Source organism: Ursus maritimus, unplaced genomic scaffold, assembly GCF_017311325.1.
Source record: "Ursus maritimus isolate PB19 unplaced genomic scaffold, ASM1731132v1 scaffold_33, whole genome shotgun sequence".
Classification (NCBI taxonomy): Eukaryota; Metazoa; Chordata; class Mammalia; order Carnivora; family Ursidae; genus Ursus; species Ursus maritimus.
Window position 1 is genome coordinate 601849 of NW_024425897.1, and position 17350 is coordinate 619198.

The 17350-nt window shown below is 41.4% G+C and overlaps 1 protein-coding gene across 1 annotated transcript in view; it reads left to right on the top strand.

Annotated features, from left to right (window-relative positions):
- The window catches only part of SPECC1L (sperm antigen with calponin homology and coiled-coil domains 1 like), a 122720-nt gene that overhangs the window by 53968 nt on the left and 51402 nt on the right, over nt 1-17350 (top strand). Inside the window, exons 6-9 of the mRNA XM_040619485.1 lie at nt 4170-4243; nt 5578-5753; nt 11090-11253; nt 15530-15621. Of these exons, the coding sequence (XP_040475419.1) occupies nt 4170-4243; nt 5578-5753; nt 11090-11253; nt 15530-15621 (506 nt within the window). The remainder of the gene's footprint in view (nt 1-4169; nt 4244-5577; nt 5754-11089; nt 11254-15529; nt 15622-17350) is intronic.

The window sequence follows — 17350 nt, forward strand, 5'->3', positions numbered from 1 at the left end:
GTAGATAGGTCTTTTGTGACCAGAAAAAAAGGAAACCAGTTTTCAGCTGAGGAAGAGAAATTCACATTTTTTTTTGCTTGCCTATTTTAATTACAAAAGTTTTTGCATTTATTTATTTATTTATCTATTATTTTTTTAAAGATTTTATTTATTCATTTGACAGAGAGCGAGTGCACGAGAGAGCACAAGCAGGGGGAGCAGCAGAGGGAGAGGGAGAAGCAGGCTGCCCAATGTGGGGCTCGATCCCAGGACCTTGGGATCATGACCTGAGCCGAAAGCAGGTGCTAAACTGAGCCACCCAGGCACCCCCAAATTTTTGCATTTAACTATAGTGTAAATTAAAGGTGTAACTCCTAGTGTTCTCAAGAGTAGAAGTATTTCAGCTACTGTCCTTTTTATCTATGTCTGATAATATCACCAAGACCTTGAATTCATCTGTATGTAGGTCATATGGGAGCCGAGGATCCATGCTGGTTTGAGTCATCCTTGCCTCCAGAGATAAGGATCAGGGCATTGGACTCAACCGTGTCCACTTTGCTCTTAACAAAATTGAATGGCCCTTTTGACCATCAGTTTCCAGGTTAAATGAGGTCGGAAGCAGCTTGTACAGAGACAGACTTTTAAAGCCTGATCCTTTTTGTATGAAAACATCCTCTTTTCTGTCCCTAAGAGGGTAGGGACTATATCTTTTTCCCCTTTCCCTTATATCTTTTTTTTTTTTTTAAGATTATTTATTTATTTATTTGACAGAGATAGAGACAGCCAGTGAGAGAGGGAACACAAGCAGGGGGAGTGGGAGAGGAAGAAGCAGGCTCATAGCGGAAGAGCCTGATGTGGGGCTCGATCCCCTAACGCCGGGATCACGCCCTGAGCCGAAGGCAGACGCTTAACCGCCGTGCCACCCAGGCGCCCCTCCCCTTTCCCTTATATCTTAAGCATCCAGAAAAAAGCCTGGTACAAAGGAGGTACTTATGAGGTAATTTTTGAGTTAATGTAAATTTTGAATCGTTTTTATTTCAGAGGCCCCAACTTTGTTGAACAATTTTGTGTTGAACAATGGGAGGAAGTTAACTACTGGCTACCAAAATTGGCCAGGTTTCCCCCCCATGTTTTATCTTTTTTTTTTTTTTTTAAGATTTTATTTATTTATTTGACAGAGAGACAGCCAGCGAGAGAGGGAACACAAGCAGGGGGATTGGGAGAGGAAGAAGCAGGCTCACAGCGGAGGAGCCTGATGTGGGGCTCGATCCCAGGACCCTGGGATCACGCCCTGAGCTGAAGGCAGACGCTTAACGACTGAGCCACCCAGGCGCCCCAGTATCTCATTTATTTTTTATTCAGCTTTAGAAAATGTATCATCATTATATATTTATAATAATTGTTACACATATATAATATCTGGGGAGCGCCTCAGTGGTTCAGTTGGTTAAGCATCCGATTCTTGGTTTCAGCTCAAGTCATGATCTCAGGGACATGAGACTGAGCCCTGTGTTGGGCCCTGTGCTGAGCATGGAGCCTGCTTAAGATTCTCTCTCTCTCCATCCAAAAAAAAGAAAAAAAGAAAAAAAGAAATCTTGCCATTTGCAGTGATGTGGATGGAATTGGAGGGTATTATGCTAAGTGAAATAATCAGAGAAAGACAATTATCATATGATCTCACTGATACGGAATTTGAGAAACAAGGCAGAGGATCATAGGGGAAGAGAGGAAAAAATGAAACAAGACGAAACCAGAGAGGGAGACAAATTGTAAGAGATCCTTAATCTCAGGAAACAAACTGAGGGTTGCTGGAGTGGAGGGGTGTGGGAGGGATGGGGTGGCTGGGTGATGGACATTGGGGAGGATGTAGGTGCTGTGGTGAGCACTGTGAATTGTGTAAGATTGATGAATCACAGACCTGTACCCCTGAAACAAATAATACATTATATTTAATTTAAAAAAATTCTCTCTCCCTCTGTCCTTCCCCGCCTTGCTCATGCATTCTCTCTAAAATAAAAAAAAGAAAGAAAAATTTAAAAAATTAAAAAAAAATATCAACACAAGTGTGTCAGTGTTGAATTAAAGGTATCATGTCACAGAGGTTTACAGCAGAGCAGATTCCTGATGGAACTGGGAGGGGAAGATGAGTAGTTTAAGAAAAGACAACAGCACACTCCTACTTTAGGGTGTTGATTAAAACCTAATAATTTGTTAATTTAAGGAAGATTTTTTTAAGCTTTGTTTATTTGAGAGGGTGGGTGAGAGAGGGTGTGAGTTGGGGGAGGGGCAAAGGGAGAGGGAAAGAAGCAGACTCACTGCTGAGTGTGGAGCAACTGGGGCTCCATCTCATGACCCTGAGATCATGACCTGAGCTGAAGTTGCTCAACCGACTGAGGCACCCAGGTGGCCCAGGAATATTTTTTTTGGAAAAGATTTTATTTTTAAGAAATCTTAAACCCAACATGGGGCTCGAACCCACAATCCTGAGATCAAGAGTTGCTTGCTCTACCAACTGAGCCAGCCAAATGCCCCAGGATTTTTTTTAAAGAATTTGTTTTGAGTGATCTCTACACCCAACATAGGGCTTGAGTCCTCAACCCCAAGATCAAGAGTCACACGCTCCACTGACAGCCAGCCAGGGGCCCCTTAAGGACAATTTTTTGGTAACATGTGATACCTCACGCGGGTGTTCACTATTCCTAGGTTCCTACTACTAAGTAAGTGTAAAGAACAGGAGGGAATGTTTACTCAGAAACACCAATGTCTATAGTGATGATGTCCCTGATAATAAAGAGTTCAGTTCTGTCAATGGAATATTTTTAAAAATCCTAGGTTCTAATTTTAGTATTGTTTTCTCTTGCTCCCTCCATTAGCCTGCATATTTATACATTTATTCTGTTTTACAGCCCTACCATGTGCCAGGTGTTAGAGCTGTGAAGTCAGCCCATAGCTCCTGACTTTCAAGTGTTTTCAGTCTAGTGGCAGAGACAGATGTGTAAAGAAGTGTAACAGTGTTGGCAGCAACAGTCACAGGGTTGGAACACAGAAAGGATAGGGCCCTCCTGGAGTGGGGAGTGGCAGGTAAAGTCAGAGAATTTGTCACCAGGTGTCAGTGCCTTTTCTGGTGCTTAAGCCATGAAAAAGTGCTCAGTCCCTGAACTGTCAAGAGTAACCAACTGTGATAGATTTACTGGGTGGCAGTTACCATTGGGCACCTCCTAAGGCTTTTCCTCTTAAGCATGGACTTTTTTTTTTTTTTTTAAGATTTTATTTATTTATTTGACGGAGACAGCCAGCGAGAGAGGGAACACAAGCAGGGGGAGTGGGAGAGGAAGAAGCAGGCTCTCAGCGGAGGAGCCCGATGTGGGGCTCGATCCCGTAATGCCGGGATCACACCCTGAGCCGAAGGCAGACGCTTAACGACTGCACCACCCAGGCGCCCCTTAAGCATGGACTTTTGAGCAGAACTTCCAAATAGAATGTGACTTTCTGTACATTTCTGGTTCCGGGGCACTGGGCTTGACTGTGCCTTCATGCTTGCATCCCCACACTATCTATAATGGTACTTTGCATATTAGTGGTACTCGTGAAATGTTTACAGTGGAAATGGAATTATTTGAGGAAAATTCATATTATGTAAGAAATAATTTGAGGAGTATTGATTTATTTTATGAATATATCACTTATTTCATAAAAAGACTTTTCACAGAATTAACGTAAGTAGCAACTTCCCAGGGTAATTAAGTTTGTGAAAATTTTGCTAATTCACCACTTTTCTGGAATTTATTCCAGTGTGTAAAATAAGTTATGCTTTCATAGAGAATTTAGTTTAATAACCTTTTTGCTTAAAAGTTCACACTTTAATAGTACTTAGTGTTATTTTGATTGGTTATGAGCCAACAATGTGTGTGTTTTTAACAATTGATTTTACTTAACTTTTTGTTTCAGAATTAAGACACTGAGGAAGGAAGCAATCCAGAAATTGTGATTTAAACTTGATATTTTCCTTAGAAAGTAATATTGGTTAATACTTAGATTGAACATTTTTTTCAAAGTTTTGTATTAAAAATAAAAGTCTTTGGGCAGAATGACCTTTTTTTTTTGAATGTCATATTTAAATACCTGCCTTTATATTATTCCTTGGAACACAGCTTTAAGAATAAATATTTAAACTTCTGTGCTCTTTTCAGATACGGTTAAAAAACTCCAGGACCAAAAACATGACATGGAAAGAGAAATCAAGACACTCCACAGGAGACTTCGGGTAGGATAAATCCTCATTTGTTATCTCATTAGAATGCCTAGGTTTCTGAAGTTGAATACAGTGTAGTCTTGACCGTGTTAGCATTCATCTTAAGCTTCAGATACAGTTAAAATACTGATCCTACTGGGCTTTGGGCAGAAAGCAAATGCCATCATTTCAAGTTGGGATTAGTGTTAGATTCTGGAGAGAAGAGTCTACTAGTAATTTGTGAGCGGTAATTTTAAAAAGATGGATTTAGGAAAAAGCAAGTGTTAGATTTTGGAAAGAAGAATTATTCGCTCTTGCTTAGAAAGTGTCCCAAGCCAAGCTGTTTTCATCTGGGTTTTCTATCTTCTGGGGATTTGATCAGCTTGCTGGCAGCAGTGCCACTCTGCTGCAGAGCTGGGGGAGCTCATCTCATAGTTTGAGTCATGCCTCAGTTATTCAGGCTGTATTCCTAGTGTCAGAAAATCGCTTTGGGGTGGTGGATGCTGGGCCCGGGACTGGACAGCTGTGGCTATGGTGGAGGTGATGCCCTGGGGAGGCTTGCCCACCCAGCCACACCCGCATCCTCCATGGCTGTGGGAAGCAGTGGACGGTACAGTTCCTTAGCTCCTGTCTTTGTATGATTTTGTCTGACTAGTTTGAGTTTAGTGTTTTTCTTTGGGCTTCCTCTTCCTTTTCCTTGACTTTTGATTTTTTTTTTCCTGTTAGTTTTTGATGTCAAGATATTTATAGTTTTTCACTGTAAAATCTTTCAGTATGGTTCACACACCATTATCTACTTCACAGAGGTAAAGTGCTATAAATTTCGAACGATGTGTTTATTTTCATAAGACTTATAAACTTGCATAAGGAAGGGAAACTTGACATTATTGTCATTAATATTGATCGAGCACTCTGGTACTTGCTGCCTCAGCAGACAGAACAGCTAGAAAGTCTTTTCCCCATTAAGAACAAGTTCACTACTAATAATTGTGTTACCTTTTACCTGTTAGAAATGATAATAGCAATTCTCTGAGACTTAAAAGAAACTAATCATCCTTTGGGACAGTGCATTACAGTCCAGTCCTAAACACATTTTATTATTTTTAAGTAAGGTTTTATTTTTATTTTTTCAAAGATTTTATTTATTATTTATTTGACAGCCAGCGAGAGAGGGAACACAAGCAGGGGGAGTGGGAGAGGAAGAAGCAGGCTCCCAGCGGAGGAGCCTGATGTGGGGCTCGATCCCAGAACTCTGGGATCACGCCCTGAGCCGAAGGCAGACGCTTAACGACTGCGCCACCCAGGCGCCCCTTAAGTAAGTTTTTATTGCTCTCTTTTGGAAATAAAACTGTAGTTTTTTCACGTAGGAAGAATCCGCGGAATGGCGGCAGTTTCAAGCTGATCTCCAGACTGCCGTGGTCATTGCGAATGACATCAAATCTGAAGCCCAAGAGGAGATTGGTGATCTGAAGCGCCGATTACATGAGGCTCAAGAAAAAAATGAGAAACTCACAAAAGAATTGGAGGAAATAAAGTCACGCAAGTATGTTTTGAGAAACCAGTTGTGCACTTATGTTTTAAGAGAGCACTTAAATCCCACTTTTGTGATGTGGTATTATGGAAAGAATGAGTGTGGACCCTAGTGGAAGTTACTCAACTTTTCTGGCCTCATTTTATGACACCTGTAAAATAGCACAGTCTATATGATCTCTCAGAGTTGTTGTCCGTGTCCGCGGTTAACAGCTCTGGAGGGGCCAGAATGGTCCCTGGCACAAGGTATCTTCTTCTTCTCTCCTTTCCTGTATCTCCACACTTCAGCCCTATTACTTTTCTTTGGATTAATGCCTCTGATTAAGGATGTGTACCGTGGAGGCAGACAGACTTGACTCCAGTTCTGCTTCTTACTAGCTATGTGATCTTGGTCAGGGCCCTTAACTTCCCCAAGCCTCAGTTTGCTTGTCTTTAAGATGGAGTCAGTACTACCTGCTTTACGGTGTTGCTGTAAGGCTTAAAGGAGATCTGCCTGCACAGTGGCCAGGGCAGTGATGAGTATACTTTATTTTTTTTAAGATTTTACGTATTTGTTTGAGAGAAGGAGAGGGAAAGCACAGAGGGAGAGTGAGAGGGAGAAGCAGACTTCTGGCTGAGGAGGGAGCCCAATGAGGGGCTTGACCCCAGGACCGTGGAATCATGACCTGAGCCGAAGGCAGATGCTTATTAACTGACTGAGCCACCCAGGTGCCCCTACTTTAATAACTAATATTATTAGAGATGCAAGTAAGGAATGCGAAGTGAGTTTTTCTCCATCACTTGAGTTTTCACTTACTTATAACCACCTGAATCTCCATAGTAGTATTTTTTCCCATTAACATAGAGATTATTGGAAACCAATACAAAGTATTAGATGAGATGCCATTTGTGATGTGCTCTGAGTTCCTCAGTGAGATTCCATCTAATGAGTAGAGGGGAGTAGTTTTTATGTTTGAGGTTATTATTAAGAATTTCATTAGCCAGGAGTACCTGGCTGGCTCAGTCAGTAGAGCAGATGACTCGATCTTGGGGTCATGAGTTTGAGCCCCAAGTTGGGCATAGAGTTTACTTTATTAAAAAAGTATCTGATTATTCAGTACTTTAACTAATTATTAGGTAGACATAGGAAAAAATTTAGAGAAATATTTATGGGGTACCTGGGTAACTCAGTTGGTTAGGCATCCGAATCTTGATCTCAGCTCAGGTCTTGATCTCAGGGTTGTGAGTTCAAGCCTCTTGTTGGGCTCCATGCTGGTCGTGGAGCCTACTTAAAACAAAATAAACCAAAACCAAAACAAAACAAAACAGGAAGTCCTTGAAAAGCTATCTTGTTTTATTGTTGCCTAGCTCTAGTGTATGGCCCAGAAAAAAGTATTACTAAACCATTTTTTTTTTTTTTTGGCTTCCTTAAGCAGAACGTGGAATGAAGTGAAGATTATTGTTTCTCCACTTGGTGTAAGACTCATATTATATTACCATTTTTCTGTGTACTCTTAAAGGAATGGTGTATCAGAAATGTTTCTTTCTTTTTTTTTTTTTTTTAAGATTTATTTAATTATTTGGGAGAAAGACAGTGCTCGCTCGATGGAGAGGGGCGAAAGGAGAGGGAGGAAGAATCTCAAGTAGACTCTGTGCTGAGCACGGGAGCCCAACAGGGAGCTAGATCTCAGGACCCCGAGATCACAACCTGAGTTGGATGCTAAACCGACTGCACCACCCAGGTGCCCCAGAAATGTTTCATTCTAAAGTTAACCTGAGTGACTGAAATGCTGCTCTTGAGGAATTATTGCGTCAGGTCCTAAAGACGTCCTCAATGAAGCAGTGTATTAATTTTACTAAATCTCAGTCCTTGAGTATATACTCTGCTTAACATTCCGTGTGATGCATGGGAAGTATACATAGAGCACTTCCTCTGTATCTGCTGTATACCCGAGTATGAGGTTGTCTCAACGGAAGTGCTCTGTGATTGTTAGTCAGAAGACAGCTCAAGCTAAAACAAACTATAGATATTCAGACTTTGGTATTTAGTGGATATTCCTTGAAAATGAATTAAGAAAGACTATCACTGTCACTTCAAGGAGAACAACTGACTATTTGTTGCTGGTGCTAAAATGGGGGCTTTCGTGGGGTGCCTGGGTGGCACAGCGGTTAAGCGTCTGCCTTTGGCTCAGGGCGTGATCCCGGCATTATGGGATCCAGCCCCACATCAGGCTCCTCCGCTATGAGCCTGCTTCTTCCTCTCCCACTCCCCCTGCTTGTGTTCCCTCTCTCGCTGGCTGTCTCTATCTCTGTCGAATAAATAAATAAAATCTTTAAAAAAAAAATGGGGGCTTTCGTGTCAGTGTTAGGATTTTAGAAAACTTCTATCTGCCATCACAAGCTTGGCAGCTTCCCATATTTAAACAGTTTCCTGATGAGATCATTGGTGATATTAACAAATGTGACTTTTTTTTTTTTTTAAAGATTTTATTTATTTATTCGACAGAGAGAGAGACAGCCAGCGAGAGAGGGAACACAAGCAGGGGGAGTGGGAGAGGAAGAAGCAGGCTCCCAGCAGAGGAGCCTGATGTGGGGCTCGATCCCAGAACGCCGGGATCACGCCCTGAGCCGAAGGCAGACGCTTAACGGCTGTGCCACCCAGGCGCCCCAACAAATGTGACTTTTAAATAATAAATCCTATAATGACAGATGTCAACATTTGGAAAATTCGTGTAACTCAGTGAACCAATATTTTCTGTATGACCAATGCAGTCACATATGGGTAAAAGGTCCATTTAAAGTGTAAGATAGACTAGAGGAATTTTAATGGACAGAGAAGGAAAAGTTTATTTACATGGTTTCAGATTCAACATTGCAACAAACTTTTAGGTAACTACCACTTACTACAAGGAAAAACAGCCTTGGTTGTCTAAAAAGCCACAATTATCTATTTTAATATCATCAAAATAATCTTTTCTTTTTCAGCCACTATATACCTGTGAGCCCTGTTCTTGTTTTTATCTCACAGTAGATTGAATACAGAAGAAGAAATGAGAATCTTACAGTATTCTGTTAATCCAGATATCAAAGAGATATGCAGAAATGTAAAAATGCTGCTATTCTTCTTTTTCTTCCTCTTCCTCCTCCCTCTCCTCCCCCTCCCCCTCCCCCTTTGGAAAATAGTTGTTTTTCATAAAAATATTGTATTGATAAGTCCTGGGTTTATTTTTTTTATTTTTAAATGAATTAAGTATTTTAAATATGTCTTAGTTTAAATTTCCATTATGATAAATGTCAGTAGATATAAGCCACACAAAGAAAAGCTCTTTGGGATCTTCAGTAATTTTTAAGAGTGGAAAGGGGGGGATTCTGGGTGGCTCAGTCAGTTAAGTCTGCCTTCAGCTCCGGTGATGGTCCCAGGGTCCTGGGATCGAGCCCCGCTTTGGTCTCCCTGCTCAGCAGGGTCTCTGCTTCTCCCTCTCCCTCTGCCCTTGTTCATGCTCTATCTCTTGCTTGCTCTCTCTCAAATAAATAAGTCTTAAAAAAAGAAAAAAAAGAGTGGAAAGGGGTTCCAAGACCAAAAGGTTTGATAATCACTGTTATAGATTCTTTGTTAAAACTTCTGAGCAGAGGGGCGCCTGGGTGGCACAGTCGTTAAGCGTCTGCCTTCAGCTCAGGGCGTGATCCCAGCATTCTGGGATCGAGCCCCACATCAGGCTTCTCCCCTGAGAGCCTGCTTCTTCCTTTCCCACTCCTCCTGCTTGTGTTCCCTCTCTCGCTGGCGGTCTCTCTCTGTCAAATAAATAAATAAAATCTTTAAAAAAGAAAAAAAAAACTTCTGAGCAGAATGGGGCGCCTGGGTGGCTCAGTTGGTTAAGCATCTGCCTTTGGCTTGGGTCATGATCTCAGGGTCCTGGGATCGAGTCCCACATCAGGCTCCCTGCTCAGCGGGGAGTCTGCTGCTCCCTCTCCCTCTGCCTCTCTCCCCGGCTTGTACTCTCTCTCTCTCAAATAAATAAATAAAATCTTAAAAACAAAACAAAACACAAAAAACTTCTGAGCATGAGACACTGTGGTACATCTGGAGGGAAAAAACTGTCGGAAGAGCCAAAAAGCTACCAAATTTTTCCAAGGACTGACTTAGTTTTTGTCCACCTATAAACTTATTTGATGGTTATATGACATGTATAAACTCTGCAACTCAAATCTCGTTCCAGATGAAAACTTCTGTGTTAGTCAGCTCAGTGAATTGGAGCTAGCCAGAAATAAAATGTAATTGATTTTTTTTTTAGATGACTCATGATCCATCACACTGAGCATCTCAGAGACTCATGTTACAAATAGGGCCCACGTTTTGTTTTGGTTTTTGTTTTTCCTTTGTAGAAATTCTATTTGGAGACTATAGAGGGTTTGTTTTAAAGAATATGAGCTTTGATTTCATTTCTTTTGTATTTCCATGTCTGCACATGGCATATTAGATAGGGCCAGTATAGATAACCCATATGTACTGGTGAATTCCCAGACTCCTCAAAGCAGGACAGAACCTCAAGGTCCCAGTTCTGAGTGAGGTTCTTTTTGGCCAGTCCACTTTCCATTTTACTGCTAATTGATTACTGATGTCCTCACCTTATACTTACTCAGATGAAAATGGATTCTGATGGTTACTTTTAAACTTATTTAGTACAACCTGATATAAAAACATTAATATCATTTCCTGGAATTTACCAAACAAATGAGAATATTAGACTAGGTAATTTACTCAGCTCCACTGATAATTGTCTTTTTTATTTTTATTTATTTTTATTTTTTTTATTTTTTTAAAGATTTTATTTATTTGTTCGACAGGATAGAGACAGCCAGAGAGAGAGGGAACACAAGCAGGGGGAGTGGGAGAGGAAGAAGCAGGCTCATAGCAGAAGAGCCTGATGTGGGGCTCGATCCCATAACGCCGGGATCACGCCCTGAGCCGAAGGCAGACGCCCAACCGCTGTGCCACCCAGGCGCCCCTATTTTTATTTTTTTTTAAAGAAAGTTCTTATTCTTTTTTTTTTTAGGTTTTTTTATTTTATTTTTTTAATTCATTTGACAGAGAGAGAGAGACTGCCAGTGAGAGAGGGAACACAAGAAGGGGGAGTGGGAGAGGAAGAAGCAGGCTCCCAGCGGAGCAGGGAGCCCGATGCGGGGCTCAATCCCAGGACCCCGGAATCACGCCCTGAGCCGAAAGCAGATACCTAATGACTGAGCCACCCAGGCACCCCATGATACTGTCTTTTTTAAAAGTGATACTTTTTAATGCTTTTCAGTAGGGAGGCAAAAAGGTGTATTTGCTAGTATGTGTATAAAAATGCCAGATTTCGCTTTAATTTTCAGGCAAGAGGAGGAGCGAGGTCGGGTGTACAACTATATGAATGCTGTTGAGAGAGACCTGGCAGCCTTAAGGCAAGGGATGGGACTGAGTAGAAGGTCTTCAACTTCCTCTGAGCCAACCCCTACGGTGAAAACCCTCATCAAGTCCTTCGACAGTGCATCACAAGGTAATTTCTTATATCCTGTGCCAAGGGCAGGCAGTCATCATTCACTTACCATTTGTTCTCTGGTGGTTTGATATTCTTTTTACCGTCTTACTCTCTGAGCCTCATCCAATTTCATGTAATATTAATGAGTTAGTCTTAACTTTCAGGTGAATTTTAGCAGGAGACTTGGGATTTCTTTAGCTTCAGAGATCTTGGTCTCAGACTTGGTGCCTTGCCTCTGGCAGAAATGTGTCTTCACATAGTCCTGGGCCTCTGAGTGTCTTCTCTATGCCTAAAAACCTCCAGATGTATGAATTCAGCCCTTTCCCTTCCTCTGAACTCCTGTAGGTCCATAAATCCAAGGGCCTCCCTGACATTGACACTCCGGTATCTCCTAGACATTCTATGTCCAAAACTGCACTCTTGCCCCTAAGCTTCAGGCTTTCCCCTGTGTAAGTGGCAGCACCATTCTACCCAGTTACTTAAGCCAGAAATCCAGGAATCCTCCTTCTTCCTTAAATACTTCTTCTTTCTCACTTCCACATCTAATCCATTAGCAAGTCATGTGGATCCAGCCTCCAGTATGCGCATCTTTGCTCTGTCTACTTCTCTCCATCTCTGGTATACAATCAACTGCCAGTACAAGCCACCATCAGCTTCTAATTTCAGTGACCTCCTAATCAGTTTCTCTATTTCATTTTGACAGAAAGATCTTTTCTTGCTTAACTCCTTTAATTGCTTTATTATAGTTACAGTGATATTCACATCCCATTGCCTACATGGTCTGACCCTGCCTTCCTCTTACCTCAGTTGAATCACTCTTCCTCGGCCCTCTATACTGCTGCCACACTGGACTGCAGGTCCCAAAGCAGGCCAGGCTCCATATCGCACAGGCTCTTCTGTACCTGGAAGCTCACTCTTCCCACCTTCAAATGACTGGCTCCTTTTCATCTCTAACCCCCTCAATCTGGGAAAGGGAAAGGGATGTAGTTAAAAAAAACCCCACAAACCTAAATGGGGGTGCCCGTCTGGCTCAGTTTGTAGAGCATATGACTCTTAATCCTGGGGTTGGGAGTCTGAGCCCCACATTGGGTGTAGAAATTACTTAAAAAAATAAAATCTTGGGGAGCCTGGGTGGCTCAGTCAGTTAAGCATCTGTCTTCTGCTCCGGTCATGATCCCAGGGTCCTGGGATCAAGCCCCACATCAGGCTCTCCACTCAACGGCAAGTCTGCATCTCCCTCTCCCTCTGTGATCTCTCTCTCAAATAAATAAAATCTTTTTTAAAAAATTTTTAAAAAAATCTTAAAAAAACACTGGGTGACGCAGTCAGTTAAGCATCCAGCTCTTGGTTTTGGCTCATGTCATCATCTCAGAGTTGTGAGATCAAGCCCTGGGTTGGGCTTCGCCCTCATTGCGGAGTTGGCTTAAGACTCTCTCTCTCTGCTCCCCCACCCACTCAGCCACTCTCTCTCTCTCAAATAAATAAATCTTAAAAACAACAACAAAAATAACTGAATGTAATGTGACTTAAAACTTATATTTTCTTCTAAAATCTTTAAACTTCATGATAAACTTTATTCTAATTCACTCTAATAATAGTAGTTTCTATGACTATACGCAAATTAGTTTTATGACTTAAAATCAGAGCAAAAGTCACTTACATACTCACACTGTTGGTACAGATATTTTAGAGGACAGTACCTTCCAATTTAAAATGCCACATTCATAAACTCTGAAGTTCTTATACGTAATACTGGCATAAGCTTATAAATATATGTAGCTATAGATACAGATATACACACAAAGTTTTCAGTGTAGGATTGTTTGAAAAAAATGGATAACCTGGAAATTGCTTAAGTGCCCATTAAAAGGATTAAGTCAATTATGACCCATTAGTACAGTAGACTACTATGCATTTTTTAATAAGAATGAGGTAAATCTCAAAGTACTGATGTTAAAATATGCCTGCAATCCTTTATAGTAAGTTGCAGACCAGTATTATATAGTGTGATCTCATTTTGTTTTTTTAAGTACATAGATTTTTGCAATAAAAGTGCAAGAATGATGGACTTGGAACTATTGTTAGTGGCTACCTCTGGGTAATATGATGGGCTAAGATGAAGGAAAGACTTATAAAAATCTGTACTTCTAAAATGAAATGATAATGAATTGTCTATACTAAATTAAAGTCATGCAGTTATTCAAAATCTTGATGAAATAGGGGCGCCTGGGTGGCTCACTCGTTAAGCATCTGCCTTCGGCTCAGGGCGTGATCCCAGAGTCCTGGGATCGAGCCCCACATCAGGCTCCTCCGCTGGGAGCCTGCTTCTTCCTCTCCCTCTCCCACTCCCACTTCCTCTCCCACTCTTTTTTTTTTTTTTTAAGATTTTATTTATTTATTTGAGATAGAGACAGCCAGCGAGAGAGGGAACACAAGCAGGGGGAGTGGGAGAGGAAGAAGCAGGCTCCCAGCGGAGGAGCCTGATGTGGGGCTCGATCCCAGGACTCTGGGATCACGCCCTGAGCCGAAGGCAGGCGCTTAATGAGTGAGCCACCCAGGCGCCCCTAAACAAAAAAAAAAATCTTAATGAAATGGATTCTAATGCAAAAAGATAAATCTGCTTCTATACTGATCTTTTTAAAAAAAAACAATATTTTACATTGAGATATGTCTAAATGACTCTGTAGTTAACACTGCTTAAGTATATACGCAAAAGAAGTTAACACAAGTATTCAAATAGTTGTACATCAGTGTTCATAGTAGCACTATTCACAGTAGCCAGACCATGGAAACAACGCAGCTGTCCATCAACTGATGAATAGATAAACAGAATGTGGTCTATCCAACTGATGGAATATTATTCCGCCATAGGAAGGAATGAAAGAAGTACTAATATATATTACCATGTGGAAAACATGCTAAGTGAAAGCAGCCAGACACAAAAGGCTGAGGGTTATAAGATTCCATTTATATGAAATATGGAGAATAGGTAAGTTCATAGAGACAGAAAGGAGTTTAGCGGCTGCCAGGGACGGGGGAAGAGAATGATGGGGAGTGATTGCTTAATAGATACCGGGATATTTTGGAACTAGGTAGAGGTGATGATGGCTGCACAATATTGTGAATGTATTAAATACCATTAAACTATACGTTTTAAAATTACTTTCTATTACTTGAGGTTTTTTTCAAAGATTTTATATATTTATTTGAGAGAGAGAGCGCGTGTTCACCCGTGCGAGAGAGCACAAGTGAGAGAGCACAAGTGGTGGAGAGGAAGAAGCAGGCTGCCTATCAAGCAGGGAGCAAGATGCGGGCTGGATCCCAGGACCCTGGGATCGTGACCTGAGCCAAGGCAGCCGCTTAACCACTGAGCTACCTTAGGTGCCCCTATTATGTGAATTAAAAAAAATTTTTTTTTTTAATTTTAACACGGGGCTCGAACTCACAACCCTGAGATCAAGAGTAGCATGCTCTACCGACTGAGCCAGCCAGGTGCCCCTATTATGTGAATTTTATCTCAATAAAATAATACATCTAAAAATAGCAATTTAAATACAAGTTCTTGGTTGCATAAAAATCATCTTTTCCCACTGGGTGATGTGCCTGATTTTATCTTTGTGTCCCATTTTGATTTTAATTTAGCTTCAAACCAATAACCACTTTTTATGCACCCTCTACCAACACCTGTGTCAAGCCGAAGTGTCTGGAAGTGAGTAAATTATGGATCTGACTTTTGAATAGTTCAGTCTAAGAGGGAGACTCACGTGAGTGAATAATTACACATCCATGCATTAAATGAAAAAGAAAGTACTTGCGAAGTGAAGTGATAATTCCACAGGAGAAGATGAGAAAAGATGAATGGGAGCCCAGTGTTCCTTTGTTTTTTGTTTGTTTTTGTTTTCCATTGTTCCTTCATTGAATGCACATCCACATTGGGCCAGGCTTCTCACCTGATGCTGGTACAGAAATACTCCTCTTGGGTTTTTTGAACTTGAATTTTATTGGCTCATGGAGCTCTTTAACTACCTAAGTTAATGAAATGGCAAAAATGAAATGACCGGCATAACCAGGTTGGGAATCAACACAACTACTCTGGGGAACAGACAATCCACTGGTGGCAGGAGAAGCAGCACCTGCCAGGCACGACTGTGAGCACGCCATGGAGCTTAGGCCTCAGGACAGCTTCTAGGGGAGCCCGAGCACTGGGTAGTCTGGGGGATCCTTCAGGGAGACCAGTTAAGAAGGCTTCCACTCTACTGGGATGCATTCAGTATTTGTTTATTTGTTTCTGTAGTACCAAACCCCACTGCAGCTGCGATTCCTCGCACGCCTTTGAGTCCAAGTCCTATGAAAACCCCTCCTGCCGCAGCTGTCTCGCCTATGCAGGTAAGTGTCCGTGACCATAGAAGCTGTGGGGGCCTCAGCATCTGAAAGTCCGTCCTTCTAACAGTCATTTACGCTTATGTTAGGGGGGCAAACGGCTACCTCGTGAGGAATGTAGTTAGGGTTGTAAAATAATGTAAATATCCTTAATTGAGATAAATTATGAAAATGTCCATTGTGTTACTCTTCTGAAAGTAATAGTGATAGCTAATAAGTATTGAGCGCTTGCTACGTGTTCTACACCATTCCAAATGCTTTATAATGTGAATTCATTTAATCCTCACAGCACCCTGTTATCAGGTACTAATTTTCACTTGTGGAAACTGAGGCCCTCTATTTTCACATGTGGAAACTGAAAGTTTAACCAGAAAGGTTAAGCAACTTGCTGAGGGTCATATAATGAAGAAGTGGTGGGGCTGGGATTTGAACCTGGGCATTGTGGCTTCAGGGACCATCTCTCTAAGTAGCATATGTAGTTGGTGTGTGTCAGCGTCTGCTACCTAAAAAATCTCTTCAAAGCTTAGTGGTTTAAAAGAGCAGTTGTATGATTTTTCACATTTGTGTATTGACTAGGCAGTTCTTTGTTGACTTTGTGTGGGCTCGCTCCTACAGCTGCCCTTAGCCACTGGGGCCTGGGCTCAGCAAGGATGGCTGGGCCACTCTCTCCATGTGATCTTTCCTCTCAGGTCCCTACATGGTGCGGTGTCTCAAGCTTCAACCAAGTTGTAAGGCAAGCCCAGACTCAGAGTTGGGGGGTTCTGCAGAAGGTTCATTGTGGGCCGTTTTTTAGCGGTCTAGCACAAGGGCATGGCTGATCCATCATAAACAGGTCTCTGAAGTTGCTCTTCCTGGCCACTGTGGAAATGCAGACCCAGAAGCAAGGGAGATTATTGTTGCTCGTAGTGCTCCTGAGGCTTCTCACTGTGCCTTTGTTGGTCAGCCACTTTTGGAAAGAGTGGCTGTAGTGGAGTTTTTCTACATAAGAGAGAGTAGCCAAAGGAAAAACAGCCATAGACCTAGTACCTAGTACCCTTTGATACAGGGTAGCCTTGGCCATACCTCTTCCTAAAAACTAGAATAGGATTTGGGAGCATTTTATTTTTGAATGGACACTTTTGTACTTTGTTAACTATTGGCCATGTATTTTACAAGTGAATCTGTTGGTGTTTTGTTTTGTTTTTACTTTTTAACTTTTTCCTGTATGAAATTTCGAGTAAAAGTGCACTCCTTCTGCATTTGTAATGTTGCAGATTAGTGGCTCTGCATTTGCATGTGTATAGAAGGTGTTAATGCCCTTAATTTACAAGGAAGGGGCAAGGGAATTCTAATCCCACTGTAGATTTAATGCTTTTTATATGCTCTCTGTTAATCAAACGTTTTCTGTTGACCTCAAGATGCAAAATACAAACTTCAAAAGAGAAATTTCTTTAAGTAATATTTGTTAATTGAAGTTTAATATTCAAAGCATGACTTTGTAAATCTTTGTAAAGATAGGAGGTGAAAAATCTCATCTCTATAACTTGATAAAAGTTAATAATTACAAGCCACATTCAGTAGCTTTTTAGTATTTGGTTGGCATAGTGCTTCTCAAATCTAATTGTGCATAAAAACCATGTGGAGAGGTTTTAAACACGTAGATTCCCAGGCCTCATCCTAGTGAACGAGAATCTCTAGGGAATAGGGCCTAAGATTGGGATTGTTAGTTTTTCAAAACTCCCTGAGTGGGAATTCT